General features: G+C 56.9%; 1 protein-coding gene across 2 annotated transcripts in view; it reads left to right on the top strand.

Moving 5' to 3' along the window:
• Positions 1-4274: 4274 nt before the first annotated feature.
• VASH1 (vasohibin 1) overlaps positions 4275-13009 on the top strand; it is a 21124-nt gene continuing 12389 nt past the window's right edge. For both annotated transcript variants that reach the window (XM_045287753.1, XM_004698728.4), the window contains exons 1-2: positions 4275-5117; positions 12658-12746. In XM_045287753.1, coding sequence (XP_045143688.1) covers positions 4812-5117; positions 12658-12746 — 395 coding nt within the window. In that variant the 5' untranslated portion in view covers positions 4275-4811. The remainder of the gene's footprint in view (positions 5118-12657; positions 12747-13009) is intronic.

Here is a 13009-nt window from a genome sequence, read left to right as displayed (position 1 = left end):
AATCCATACATCCATCACGTCAAGCACATTTTTACATTTGTTGCCATCATCACTCTCAAAACATTTTCTTACTACTTGAGCCCTTGGCCCTTCGCTCTTAAGACTCAAATTGGCAATAGATGGTGTAGCTACCACAGACCGGGAAGCTAAACCCCTAACACGCAAACCCGCTGCTGCCCAGTCCACCCCAACTCACAGGCACTCCGTGTGTTCCAGAGTCCAGTGATTCCAGAGGCTGTCGGCTTTATGGAAGCAGATGGCCAGACCTTTCTTCCATGGAGCCACTGAATGATTTTGAACTCCTGACATTCAATTAGGAGCTCAATGCCAGTGATTTGCATTAGCCAGGGACCTCGGCACCGGGAACATGCCCGGAGATGCCGATGTGAGAACCTCTGGCCCAGCTCTTCCCAGTCCCCCGCAGGTGCCCCGGTGCCTGCCACTGGCGTAGGTTACATGATTCACACACGTTTGTTGACTAGATGGATGATGAGATGATTGAATGACTACATGGATGAAGACAGACTCGCCTCCTTCTCGGCTGTTTCTATAGTTATCCTTCATGAGGAACAGAGGAGAAAAGGTCTGGAATTCTATTTAAGAATACTAGGGCGAAGCTGTCCTGTAGAGAGGTCGGGAGTGACGGGGATGTTCTAGACTCGGCATCTTCTAAGACAGTAGCCAGGAGCCACCTGTGGCTACCAAGCCCTTACAATGTGCCTTGTGCAGCTCAGGGCCTGGCTTCTTCACTGTATTTCAGGTGAATTCAGGTTGCATTCCAATGGCCGCCTTAGCTGGTGGTGTCACGTTGGAGAGCAGAGACATGGCGTTTGGTTTCTACAAACCACAGAGACCTCGACGTCGCTCTGACAGCACCCCATTTTCCTATCAGGTCAGCCCCTCTCCCACCCTTGCTCCTGCAGCCTCAGGGGGGCTGCTGATGAAGGTGACCTCCACCACCTTTACATCAGGCAGACGTGCCTCTGGGGGTTGCCTGCCCTCGAACGACAAAAGGCTAGAGAGTGCGTTGGAACAGATCGATGACAATGGTCAGTTCCTAAGAAACGATGTGTTTGCTTCCGGAACTTTCAGTCCAGAGTGTGACAATAACAACAATAGACGAGGCAACGACACGATGAGACAGACATCATTACCATCACCCTCCTTGTCATCAAGCCCCTACATTGAGACATCCTGTTCTCGGTGCTCGCGTTGTCATGTCTTCCTCTGTGAAGTGAAAAGTAAGCATGCCCTGAAGTAGAAGGCCAAGAAGACCCTTGACAAGGTGGGTTGACACAGTAGCTGCCACAAAGATCTGAAACATAAGGACAAGGGTGAGGACGGTCCAGGAGCAGCCCGGCCTCATGCTGTTGCACATGGGGTGGCTTCTGAGTCAGAACCAACCAGATGGCATCTAAGAGCAGCAACCTCTGGACCAGAGGTTCTGTGAACAAAACAGAGGGGAGACTGGGCTTGGAAGTGTTGGGCCAATAGGCGTTGCGGAAGCGTCGATCTGAGGTGGGGTTCTCTGAGGAGAAAGCCATAGAACAGCTTGAGGAAGAACCCGAGAAGTGGCTTCAGCTTCTAAGCTGGACAACACCAAGCAAGGCACTGGGCTTCCCTTCCCCTCTGGGATTGCAGTTAACATAAGACTGAGTTAGACACATGCCTTTCCAGCTCCCACATTTTCTGATCTCTCTGTGTACCTCTATTCCTGACACCTAGTCCCTCCCACCAAACAAGAACTCACAGACAAACCCTCACCGCCATCCAATTGACTGGGACTCAGTGACCCTTGGGAGAGAGTAGAACCACTTCTGTGGGTTTCAGAGACTGTCACTTTGACAGGAGTGAAAGCCTCATCTTGCTGCCAGCACATAGAAGGCGCTCCATAAATACTCTCGGGTTGAAAGCTAGGATAAATGCCCCCAAAATCTATTTAATTATTTTTTCACTTTAGAAATTCAGGGCATTGACAATTTAATGCTACATAACACATTGCCTCAAAACTTACTGCCTTCACACCACAGTGATCATTTATTATCTCGAGATTTCTGTGGGAGAGAACCTTAGGGCACAGCGGGACTTGCTAGTTGGAGTGCTCTATGTCTGGGAGCTCAGAGGGAAGGAAGCAGCTGAGTGACATGGCAGGGTAGAAGCTGGCCTAGGAAGGTCCCAGGGTAGAAGCTGGCCTAGGAAGGTCCCAGTTTCAGCTCTGCCACCCACAGGGGAATCTTGGGCAGTCATTTCCCAAGGCTTAGTTTTGCCCTCTATGTGATAAAAGGGCTGTAAATGTGGACCCTTCCCTTTGTACATGTGTGGAGTCTTACTTCCGTGTGTCTAAGAATGTGCCTAGTCACTAACTTTCTCAGAGTCCATGGAACCTTGTCATTGGTCACCCTTGGTTTCTCGCTCTGAGGCACAGACGCTGTTAATGGAGCTCAGGGGACCCCGGAGGATCAGAACCAGGGACAACTTTAAGGGACATATGGGAAGCCACTCGCAGGCCTCCTCTGGCCTGGTCCTGAGAGAAGCAGATGGCGGGAAAGACAGTGACCACAGACCTCAGGCATCTAGTCTGCAGGCTGGGGCCAGGGATCCTCCTTCACTGGCTCCTGCCCCACAGGAAACTCCTATTGTCACTGACTCCTGACTCCAGGTGGGAGGGAGCAAGCAGAGAAGTTTGAAGAGAGTGCTCCATGCACAGACACACACACACACACACACACACACACACACACACACACACGGCTGTCCATTTTTAGTGAAATTCCAGGTTTCGGCTCAGAGCAGCAAGAGTATCTTGCTGCCCTGAGTATCCTCAGGCTAGGGAGCGTGTACAATTAGTTGTACTTTTTTGTCTAACTCTAAGTTCCACAGGAACCCTGGTGGTGTAGTGTTATGCTTTAGGCTGCTAATAGATGGAGCATTCTATTACCATAAAGAGTTACCAAACTCACGGGGGCAGCTCTACTCTGTCCTATAGCCACCCTGCGTCATAATTACCTCGATGGCAGTGAGTTTTTCTAGGTTCCACGCCTCCAGAGCACAGCATCCCTCTGGCCCCGTCCACGGCGGCTGCGGGGTTCTTAGAGCTGGGGGGGTTGGGGTAGCGGGTGGTCACTGGTGTGAACCAACGGGTGTAGAGCATCCAGGTGAAATGGGATAACTTTAACCTTCAGATTTACCCTCCTCCAACCCCCCGCCTGAAGGGACACTCCAGATGCAGAAACTTCGCGTTTATGCAGGGCAAGCAACTCAACTGACAGATGGGTACACCCAGTCATGTTTCTAAAAGCAACCCGCTGCGCCCAGCGAAGCAAAGAAATTGAGGCCGGTCTAGCGCCTGACGGCTCTCACTTCCACACTGAGGGGCCCTGGTAGGCACCCCTTTAGCAAGTCCCTGCCAGTGCGGGACCTCGGCGGGGTGTGCGCCCCTCTGGCACGTGTCCATCGGTATCCCAAGAGCGAGTTGAGGAGGGAGCTGAGGCCGCCGCATCCTAGAGATCCCTTGGGCGGGAGGATAGCTGCGGGAGGGAAGGTGCTGTCCCTTTAAGGGGGGGACCAGGCGCATGCGCGACGCGGGCCGGAGTCGCCCCGGGTGGGCGGTGAGCGGGCTGGGGACACCGCCGGCTGCAAGGCCCCGGGGGCCAGCGAGGGCGACGGCGACCCGCGAGTCACCGAGTCCGGGACCGCGACCTGCGAGTCACCGAGTCCGGGACCGCGACCTGCGAGTGAGCTCTGCGCTCTCCGGAGAAGCGTAGCCCGCGCTCTCCAGGCTTTGTCCCCTGGCCTCCGCTGCATCGTCCCGGCTGGCCCTGCTCCCCCGCGGCGCCTCCTCCGCCCCTGGGCCGGGCCGCGAGAGCATCCTTCGGCCGTGCCGCCGCCCATGCTACAGCCGGTCCGGGGCGGCGTCCCCGCGGCCAGAGCCCGCCGCTCGGTGACCTCAGCCTGGTCGCCGCGCGCCGCCTGGACCGCGCCCGCTGAGCCCCGGGGCCCCGGGCGGGACGCGCGCCCCGCGATGGCCCGACCGTCGGGACGCGGCGCCGGGTGCGCGAGGTCCACACTCTGAGAGGCGCGCCCAGCCTGGCCTCCCCGCCCCACCCTTGGCCCTGCGGGGCGCTCCGCTGCTGCTGGGGGGCCGGGGGCCGAGACAAAGGCACTTTGTGCGCGGAGCTGGCCGGGGCGGGGAATGTGCGCGTCGGCGCGCGCCGCTCCCCGCGCCCCTGCAGCCCCCAGCCTCGGCTCGGGACTCGTCGCTGTCCAGAAATCGCCGCCCGCGCCGCCCTCCAGCCCGGGGGCCGCGCCTCGGAACTGACACCCGGGTCCCTCGGCGGCGCGCGCGGGTGTGACCGCTTGTGTGTTTAACAGCGGACACTCTCCAGGGACCCGGGGCGCCCGCGCCTGGACCCTTCCTCCTTGTGGCGGCGGGCCAAGACGGCCTGGCCTCAGTTTCCCTTGACTTTTCTCCTCTCAGTCCTCCGGGACTCCTGCCAGTCATTGTTCTCGCTGCAAACGGGAGTGCTCCGCGAACCTGCCAAGTCGGGGTGTGCTCTCGTTATTCCACGTTCCAAACGGAGCCAGGCCTCTCGGTCTAACCCCGGACCCCCGGCCCTCTGCCCCCCCCCCCACTTCAAGACCAGCACCGCTTTCCATCCTTTCCAGTGGTGTTTTATTGTACGCGAGCCACGCCCTGGTTTCTTAAAGGCGCCTCGCACTCTGTTTGGCCACGTGTTGTTGCTGCAGCCGGGTCGGGACCGCCTTTTGTGAATCCCCTGCCTTCCCCTCCCATCTCCGCCAAGGACTTGGGGATGCCTGTGGGGAAGAAGGTAGTCGGGACCGGCAGCGGCGGGGCTGCCCCCACTGCCGCTGCTGCTGCCGCCTCCACCGGGATCCGGCGTTTGGCGACCAGCGAAGAGGCCTCGGCCCAGAGAGATGAGCCCGAAGATGAAGGGGAGGAGGACCTTCGAGATGGAGGTGTCCCCTTCTTTGTCAACCGGGGAGGGCTACCTGTGGACGAGGCCACCTGGGAAAGGATGTGGAAGCACGTGGCCAAGATCCACCCCGATGGAGAGAAAGTGGCGCAGCGGATCCGCGGAGCCACCGACCTGCCCAAGGTGAGGGGTGTCTGTGGTGTGTTGGGGGGGTGGGGGGGGGAAGCAGGCGCCAGAGTTTTACTGACCTTTGTCCCTGGGAGAGTGAAGCCATGTTTCCCCCACACGCGGGGGAATGGGCCAAGGACGTGTGGTGAGATTTAAAATAGACAGCGGGGCGGGTCATTGAAGAACTTTCTCCCAACTCCGAGCTTTGGGAGTCTTCTCGTGTACTTTACAGGCACGATCTCCTAAAGCCCACCATTAAAGACCCATGTGGTGTGGACGGGACAGCAGATTAAGGAACACCCTCGGATGGCTTGTCATCTGATTTGCGGAATGACCCTGCAAAGCCAGAGAACTGGTGGGGTGAGGGCGGGAATGGGGGTGGTGGGGTGAGTTAGATGGGCACTTCTCCCAGAGGAACCATCCGCCAAGATGTTCAGCCTTGGAACACCTAGGGTGCAGCGCTGCTCTGCCTTACAGGGTTGGTGTGTGTCAGAACTGACACAAGGGCTCAGTGACAAGACAAAACAAAATCACACAAACTCACTGCCATCGAGTCAATTCCAACTCATAGCGACCCTATAGGACAGGGTGGAATTGCCCCTGTGGGTTTCTAAAGCTGCAGCTTTTTAGGGGATCATGCCTTGGGACCAACCTCAACCCCAACCCCACCCCGTGGGTTTCAGAGACTGCAACTGTTTACAAGAGTAGAAATCTCCCTCTTTGTCCCTCAGAGATGCTGGTGGTTTAGAACTGACAGCCACGAGGATCACAGTTCAATGTGTAACCACTATACCATCAGGGCACCTTATAGGAGTAGAAAGCCTCCTTTTTCTCCCACTGATCTGCTGGTGGATTTGAACTGCTGACCTTGAGGAGAGCAGCCAGATGCCTAATGCACTTAAAAGGGGATGCATGCTTCCGACATTGAGCAAATAGCCACACGTTATCTCATTGGATCCTCCCATCAGCCTTGTGGAGTGAGTGCAGTTTGGGTGCCCATTTTGCAGATGTGAAAGATGAGAACTTGGACAGGGACTCAAAATCACCTAGTATGTAAGCGCCCGAGCTGGGAGGCCATCCCAGGCCTCCTGGCTCCAGCCGTTCTGCTCTGCTGGCCTCAGGGCAGTGAGGCCAGGGGTCCAGTGTTCCTGTGTGCCCTGGACCTCCTTGGCGCCCGCCATCCATCTGCTGTGTGGCCCCCAAAGACCGAGCCACATTCCTCTTTGTCTCCCCACAGCCTCCTGTGTGCCTGGCACAGAAGAGGCTCTTGTGTGTGCTGGCCCCATGAAAGGGAGTTTGAGACTTTCTGGGCTGTACGAGGTCATCTGCAAGGATGCGCTTAACACTTTGGAAAGACCTCCCAGTTTAAGCTAGAGTGACCTTCTCCTGAAGGCAGAGGGCTGAAATCTCCAATGTGTGGTCCTTTCCACAGTAGTCCCTGAAATTCTGCCTACAAGGAAGGTGGGGTGGAGGAGGGAGGGGTGGCCGACGCAGATCCCAACCAGGGGACAAATATCCTGTCCTGTTCTGTGTGGAGCAAGTGGCCAGGAGAGCCATCAGAAAACACCTTCTGGGAAAGGGGCATTCACAGGTTGAAGGTGGAGCCCCCGCCTAATATTTCCAGGGGAAACGCAATGTGGCTTGGCTTCGGATGGCTGCACTGTCACCCCTGAGAGCGACTCCTCCTTTATTTAGTGAATCCTCCGAGGTTGGACACTGTTTGCAGTATTCTATGCTTACAGTGAAGACTGTGGTAAACCGCACACACAAAGGTTGGGGTCCAGTGGGTTCTTCCCTGGAGATCAACTCCTGGAAGAGGAAGTCTTGTGGACAAAGGATTCGAACCCAAGTACCGTGCCCTTGCCTGCCCATAAACCTCCCGGAGCCACAGGTTTCTCGTCTGCAAGATGAGCTCGATCGTGGTGAAGGTTAAATGAAAGACCCCAGGGTCGAAGTGTTTGACAAACTGTAAAACCTCAACCAGTTCTTGCTATCCAACATTTTAGACCTTCCCTCGGGTCCTTCTCAGGAGAAGAGGGGCGCTGTCACTCAAGTCACCGAAGCCTGTGTCCCAGGAGGGCCAGTTGGGGTGGAGCAGAGGGCTGGGAAAGGTGCTTCAGCCATCTGAAAAACAACACCCCAAACCCACTGCCTTCTAGTGGATTCCAACGCCATGACCCCATCAGACGGAGCAAAATCACCTGTAAGGTTTCCCAGGCTGTGGTCAGTGCAGAACAGACAACTGCATACATTGTCCTCTCGAGGAATGGCTGGTAGATGCGACCTGCCTGCCTTTCAGTCAGCAGCCAGACACTTAACCACCGCACCACCTGGGCTCCTTTCAGGCAGCGTGTTTAAGTCAACGTCCGGCCAGAGGAGGGTGTATGTGGTGCTCAAAGCCACCACCCCTGCCAAGGACTGAACGGCCAACAAGTTCAGGAAGGGCTGGTCTGTAAGGTCATGCCCCAGCCTTTGGTCCTTGGGAATAGGAATGCCAATGCAGCAATAAGCAGCGATTGTCTGGGCACAGGGTGGTGGGGTTGTGACTGGCTAGCTAGTAGATGGCAGGTGGGAGGAATTTTGTGAGAGGTTTAGAAAAGTCCTCAAACCCCCTCTCCCCCAGTGTGGTGGTGGGGATGGGATTGTGAGCACCCTGTTAGCAAGAGTGGACTGGCCACTGGACTCTCCCTTTCCTACGTGGCCTATGCTGAATCCCACCCAGCTGTCCCAAAGATATGTTTTGTTGGGATCGTTTCAAAAGACCATTTGAGCCCAAGTTTAAAATCGGAAGTTCTCCTGGAAAGGTCCAGATTGCTGGCATCTTGGCTGAAAAGGAGGTCTGGGAACAGGGAATCTGGGGTCCCACATGGCAGCCATCACTGGGGCTGAGAAGTATTCTCCACTGCCCTGGTCCTCCTACCGCCCCTCCCCTCTGCCGGTTACCACCACCCCCACCACTCATTCCCAGCCTGCGCAGCTCCTGCAGGGAGGGGGCCTGGAAGCCCTTGAATAGCAGTGTGAGAAAAGGAGGGGAGGGGGAGCTGGGGCCAAACTCACTGTGCTCACTTAACTCTGTGAACCAGGCACGAAGCCTCCGTGTGCCTCAGTTTCCTTGGTTGTACAGGAGGGATCATAGAGAGGGGGGATGGAGAGAATGAGTGAGCAGGTGGAACGGATGAACTGCAAATGAAGCCAGATTGCAGCAAGCCGCGCTACTCTTTGAAGAAATGTCCTTTAAAGGCACAAACCAACCAAAAGGGAACAGCTGCTTCTAAAGGCTCCTAAACAGGAAGAGTTTCCGCCGTGGTAAATGTCTCTCCTCACGGCTTCAAGCTGCCACCACCTATTGTCAGTTGTCGTGAGTTGGCTCCGATCACGGTGACTGTACGCACAACAGAATAGAGCATCGTCAGCTCTCTGACAGCTCATGACCGTTGGTAAGCTTGAAAACATGGGTGCTGTGATGGTGAAGGTCCACTCACTGCCCCGAGGCTTACCCCGGGCCCAGCTGCTGACGGTCTTCCAGCTGTGGCTCTGGCCACCGAGCCCCAGCAGAATTCAGATTGGACTCCACCAAAAGGTCACACCGTCGGGGTCAGTCAGCCTATGCTGCCCAGTGTCTTTGGCACACATCATCCTAATAATGACACCAAACCCACTACTGTCGAGCCAATTCCCACTTGCAGCAAACCTGCGCAAGGTTTCCTAGACTCCGCCTCCACAGGAGCAGATGGCCTCCTCTTGCACTCTCGGAGCAGCTGGTGGCTCTGAACTGATGGCCTTGAGCTTAGTAGCCCAATGCTTTAACTCATAGCAGGAATTGTGCCTTGGCCGGGTGCCAGGTCCTGCTCAAAGGCTCCCGCTTCAGCATTGACTCAAGGAGGCTGGGTGTGTTATTGTGCCCATTTTACAGATGAGACATCTGAGCCTCGGAGAAATTAAGGAGCTTGACTAAGGTAACTACTGTACTGAGCAAATGGCAAAACAACAGAAACTCACTGCCATCAAGTTGAAACCAACCCTTAGCGACCCTGTAGGACAGGATAGCAGTTCAAAGGCCAACTCGTAACCTTGCACCGATGGAGATGCTGAGAGGCCGTGCTCGCCTCTGTTCATTTCTAAGCCATGCTGCTTCGTCCCCACACATGCCACTCCTCTCACCGGGCCCAGACACCTTTTTATGCTAGACCAGACCCTCCGATGAGAATGTCGTGATGGAAATTGGGACTTTCAGGAGCCCTGAGAATGTGCACAGGAGTCCTGGTGGAACATTGGAATGCTAACAGAAAAGTCAGAGGTTTGAACCCACCGCAAAGATGGGCCAGCCTGCTTCTGTGAAGATGATGATGTCGGAAACCCAATGGGCCAGGTCTGCCCTGTCCTAGAGGCCTGTAGAGTCCAAATGGGCTCCGTGTCCCTGGGCTGTGCAAATAATTAACATGCTCACCTACCAGCCAGGACGTGGAAGGTTTGCATACCCCCAGAGGCAACTCAGAAGCAAGGCCTGGTGGTCTACTGGAAAGAGCAGCCCGGAGACCCTGGCAAGCACAGCCTTGGGCAGCAAGGAAGGAACAGCACCGGGAGAGAGCTGAGAAAAAGACATCAACCCCGTCCCGGCCTCCCCACCACACACACTATACCCCACTTACTCTGCCCTTGAGCCGCCCCTAAAAATAACGCCGTAGCTGTGCCATTCATTCTGACAGACAGACAGCCACGCTCAGACAGAGGAGAGCTGCTGCTTGGGATTTCCAAGGCTTCAAATCCTCCCCAAAGCCAACAGTGCCATCTTCCTGCCATGGCACAACTGGAGGGTTTGAACTGCCGATTTTTTTCGGTTAGCCGCCCAGCCCTGAGCCCTGCGTGCCACCAGGGCACCCCTCCACCCCTGTAGCAGTCAGGAAAGACTCCCTGGCTCTGTGTCAGAGGATGGGGGCAAACTCAGGGCCCTGGGTCCCCAGGGGACAGCGCGGGTGGTTTGTGGGTGGGTGAATGAGCCCGGGCTCGCCCTGAGCTTGGAGGGAAAGGGTGAGGCGTCATCTCTGATGGGCTGAAATGAAGGACACCCTCAAAGGTCGCCAAACAGTTTCCAGCTCAGCCCAGGGGCGGGTGGCCTTTAGAACACGGTCCTCTCCCAGAGCAGGCTTTCCCAGGTCCTCATCTGCAGGAAAGGTGTTGGCAGCCCCTGCCCAGGCCTGACCCATACCTCGCTCCGGGGAAGCTTAGCCACTGGGATGCCAGCCCCCTCCTTGCGTGCCCCTTTCTGGAGGAAGGGTATACTTAAGAGTTTTTATCCGAAGCTCGTAGGGGTCGCTGGATCTCCTCTCTTGAGAAGTAGGGGTGACCCACCTGTCCAGGGTCACTTGAGAAGTGGGGGTGACCCACCTGTCCGGGGTGCCCAGCAGAGGAGGACAGGTCACTGACTGGACTGTGATGCTCTTTATAGTAAGTTGTGAAATAATTCCGTTCATTCAACTCCCTCCTGTAGGGGAGGCCAGGCCAGGCCCTGGGAGGGCTCTGGAGCCACGGACACAGGGTAGCCAGGCAGGAAGAGGAGAGACCCCCACACACACCTGTCCCTGGGCTCTGACCCTCTGGTGACCTTAAGTGGTGGCGCCAGTTCGGGAGTGGGAGTTTTGCAAAAGGGGAACTTGCTGTCTGAAGCAGAGATGTCAGCTGTTGGGAGCCCTCTGGGGCTGCAGGGGGCAGGGAGGCTGGGCCTGGCCTGCCCTGCCTAGATCAGAAGGAGGGACTCAGATGGTGAGGGAGGGAGAGAGGAAGTCCATGCAACCCCATCTCTCTGCGTCTCAGCCCCAGTGACCGTAATAAAGGGTCTGCCGCTCCCCCTTTGTCAGCGCCCCAGCCACTGGGGCCACAGGACTTTGATGGCTAGGTGGGGACCCTGGCTCAGCATGGGCACCAAGGACAGAGGTCCCCAGAGGGATGGAGCCTGCCAGGTCCTCCTTGCCCCGTGCCCAGCCCTCCCTCCTGGGACATGGCCCCTGCCCTTGAGGTGGGCACTCGGTAGCCCAGCTGGCTGGGCTCCCTGTGACCTAGGCAGCCTAGTGGGACACCCCACCCCTTGTGTGAAGAGCTGGGAGGCCACCTCACAGTGACCAAGGAGGCGCCCAGACGTCTGGGCCTTGTTCCTGGAAGTCTGCTTCTTGCCCCGAAGACTGTTCTGTAGCCTTGGATGTCTCTCTCTCCCCTCTCACGCACTCTGTAGCCGCCCCACCAGCTGAAGAGGGGAGCCTCGGGGACTAGGGAGGCAACCCTGCCCAGCTGCTGAGGGGCAGCCTTGGGGCAGGGTGGGGGGCGGTGTTGATGGCTGGACCTGACTCACTCCTGGCTGGCTCAGCAGCCCCCAGCTGTCAATTCCCAGCCATCAGGGCCACCTGCCTTCCTGACTCACCCCCTCCCTTCCCATCAGGCAGGCAGGGGCTGGAAAGTCCCGCCTCTCCTGCTATGGCTGGGAGGACTGTCCAGGACTTACTCTGGCCCGAGGTGGACCTGGCGGCAGGAGAATCCTGGGGTGTTAGGCATCGGGCTGCTAACCCCCAGGTCATTGGTTCAAACCCACCAGCTGCTCCTCAAATCGAACGGAGGCTCTCTGCACCCAGGAAGATCTGCCTACAAAGCCCCCAGGAACAGTGCTGCTCAGTCCTGTTGAGTCTAAAACCTGTCAAAGGGGCTGGGCTGGAGCCAGGAGGAGGCCCAGAAAGACCTGCCCCCAGATCGTCCCCTGTGGCCAATACCACTGCCTCAGTCCTTGGCCTGTCAGTTGGAGCGCTGAAAGACCAAAGTGTGCCGGGGACCCGGTGATGGACGGTACCATGCTGATGGGACACACTTCCTGGACGCTGACCCTCCAGGGCCCCCGGGCCCTGGGAGGCTCTTGAACCCCAATGAACTCCAAATCCAAGTGACTGTAATGCTGCTATGACCTGGAGGTTAACGAGTATTTAAATTCCAAACAGCCAGGGAGGCACCCTGTGTTTTCCAGAAAAGAACTGAGGAAGTATACAGTCGGAAAGCACAAACTCCAAATGGGGTGTGCTGGGAAGGCGCAGAGGTCAGGGCATTCGCTGCTAACGGACGGTTCATGGTTCAAACCCAGCAGCTGCTCCTCAAGAGGAAACACAGCAGTCTGCTCTGGGAAGATTCCTAAGACTCCCTGCCAGCAAATCGATTCCCACCCAGGCTGCCCCTATATAGGGCATTCTGGGACTGTGAGTCTTTATGGGAGTAGAGGGCATCAACTTTCTCCCCAGGAATGAACCACCAACCTTGAGGTTAAAAACCCACCCAACAGCATCACAAAGGTCTTGGAAACCCTGTGGGGCAGTTCTGCTCTGTCCTATAGGGTCGCTGTGAGTTGGAATTGACTTGTCACCCACAAGAGGTCAGGAGCGTTCTGGGGAGGGGGCTGTGCCGGGGCCTGGTGTGAGGAGTCTCTATGAGCCCCACTGTAGGACCGTTGTCTTCTAGGTGTGTTGGGGTGGGGAGACCGAGGTTTGCCACCTCTGTGATCCAGGACTCTCTCCCTCGTCCGCAGATTCCCATACCAAGTGTGCCTACGTTCCAGTCTTCTACGCCCATCCCCGAGCGCCTGGAGGCCGTGCAGCGCTACATCAGGGAGCTGCAGTATCCTCCTCGAGGGCCCCAGCTCCAGGGGTCGCTCTGGGGAAGGCAGGCTCTGCCCAGGTCCTTCTGGGAATCCCAGGGATGTGTCTAAGGGAGTGGTTCTCGACCTTCCTCATGCCATGATCCTTTACTACAGTTCCTCATGTGGTGGTGACCCCCAACCGTAACATTATTTTGGTTGCTACTTCATAACTGGAATTTTGCTACTGTTATGAATTGGGCGACCCCTGTGAAAGGGTTGTTTGACCCCCAAAGGGGTCGCG

This window comes from Echinops telfairi, unplaced genomic scaffold, assembly GCF_000313985.2.
Source record: "Echinops telfairi isolate 266 unplaced genomic scaffold, ASM31398v2 ScPeMD7_18;HRSCAF=68, whole genome shotgun sequence".
Classification (NCBI taxonomy): domain Eukaryota; kingdom Metazoa; phylum Chordata; class Mammalia; order Afrosoricida; family Tenrecidae; genus Echinops; species Echinops telfairi.
Note: the sequence above shows the minus strand (reverse complement) of the source record. Positions and strands in the feature narration are given on the sequence as shown.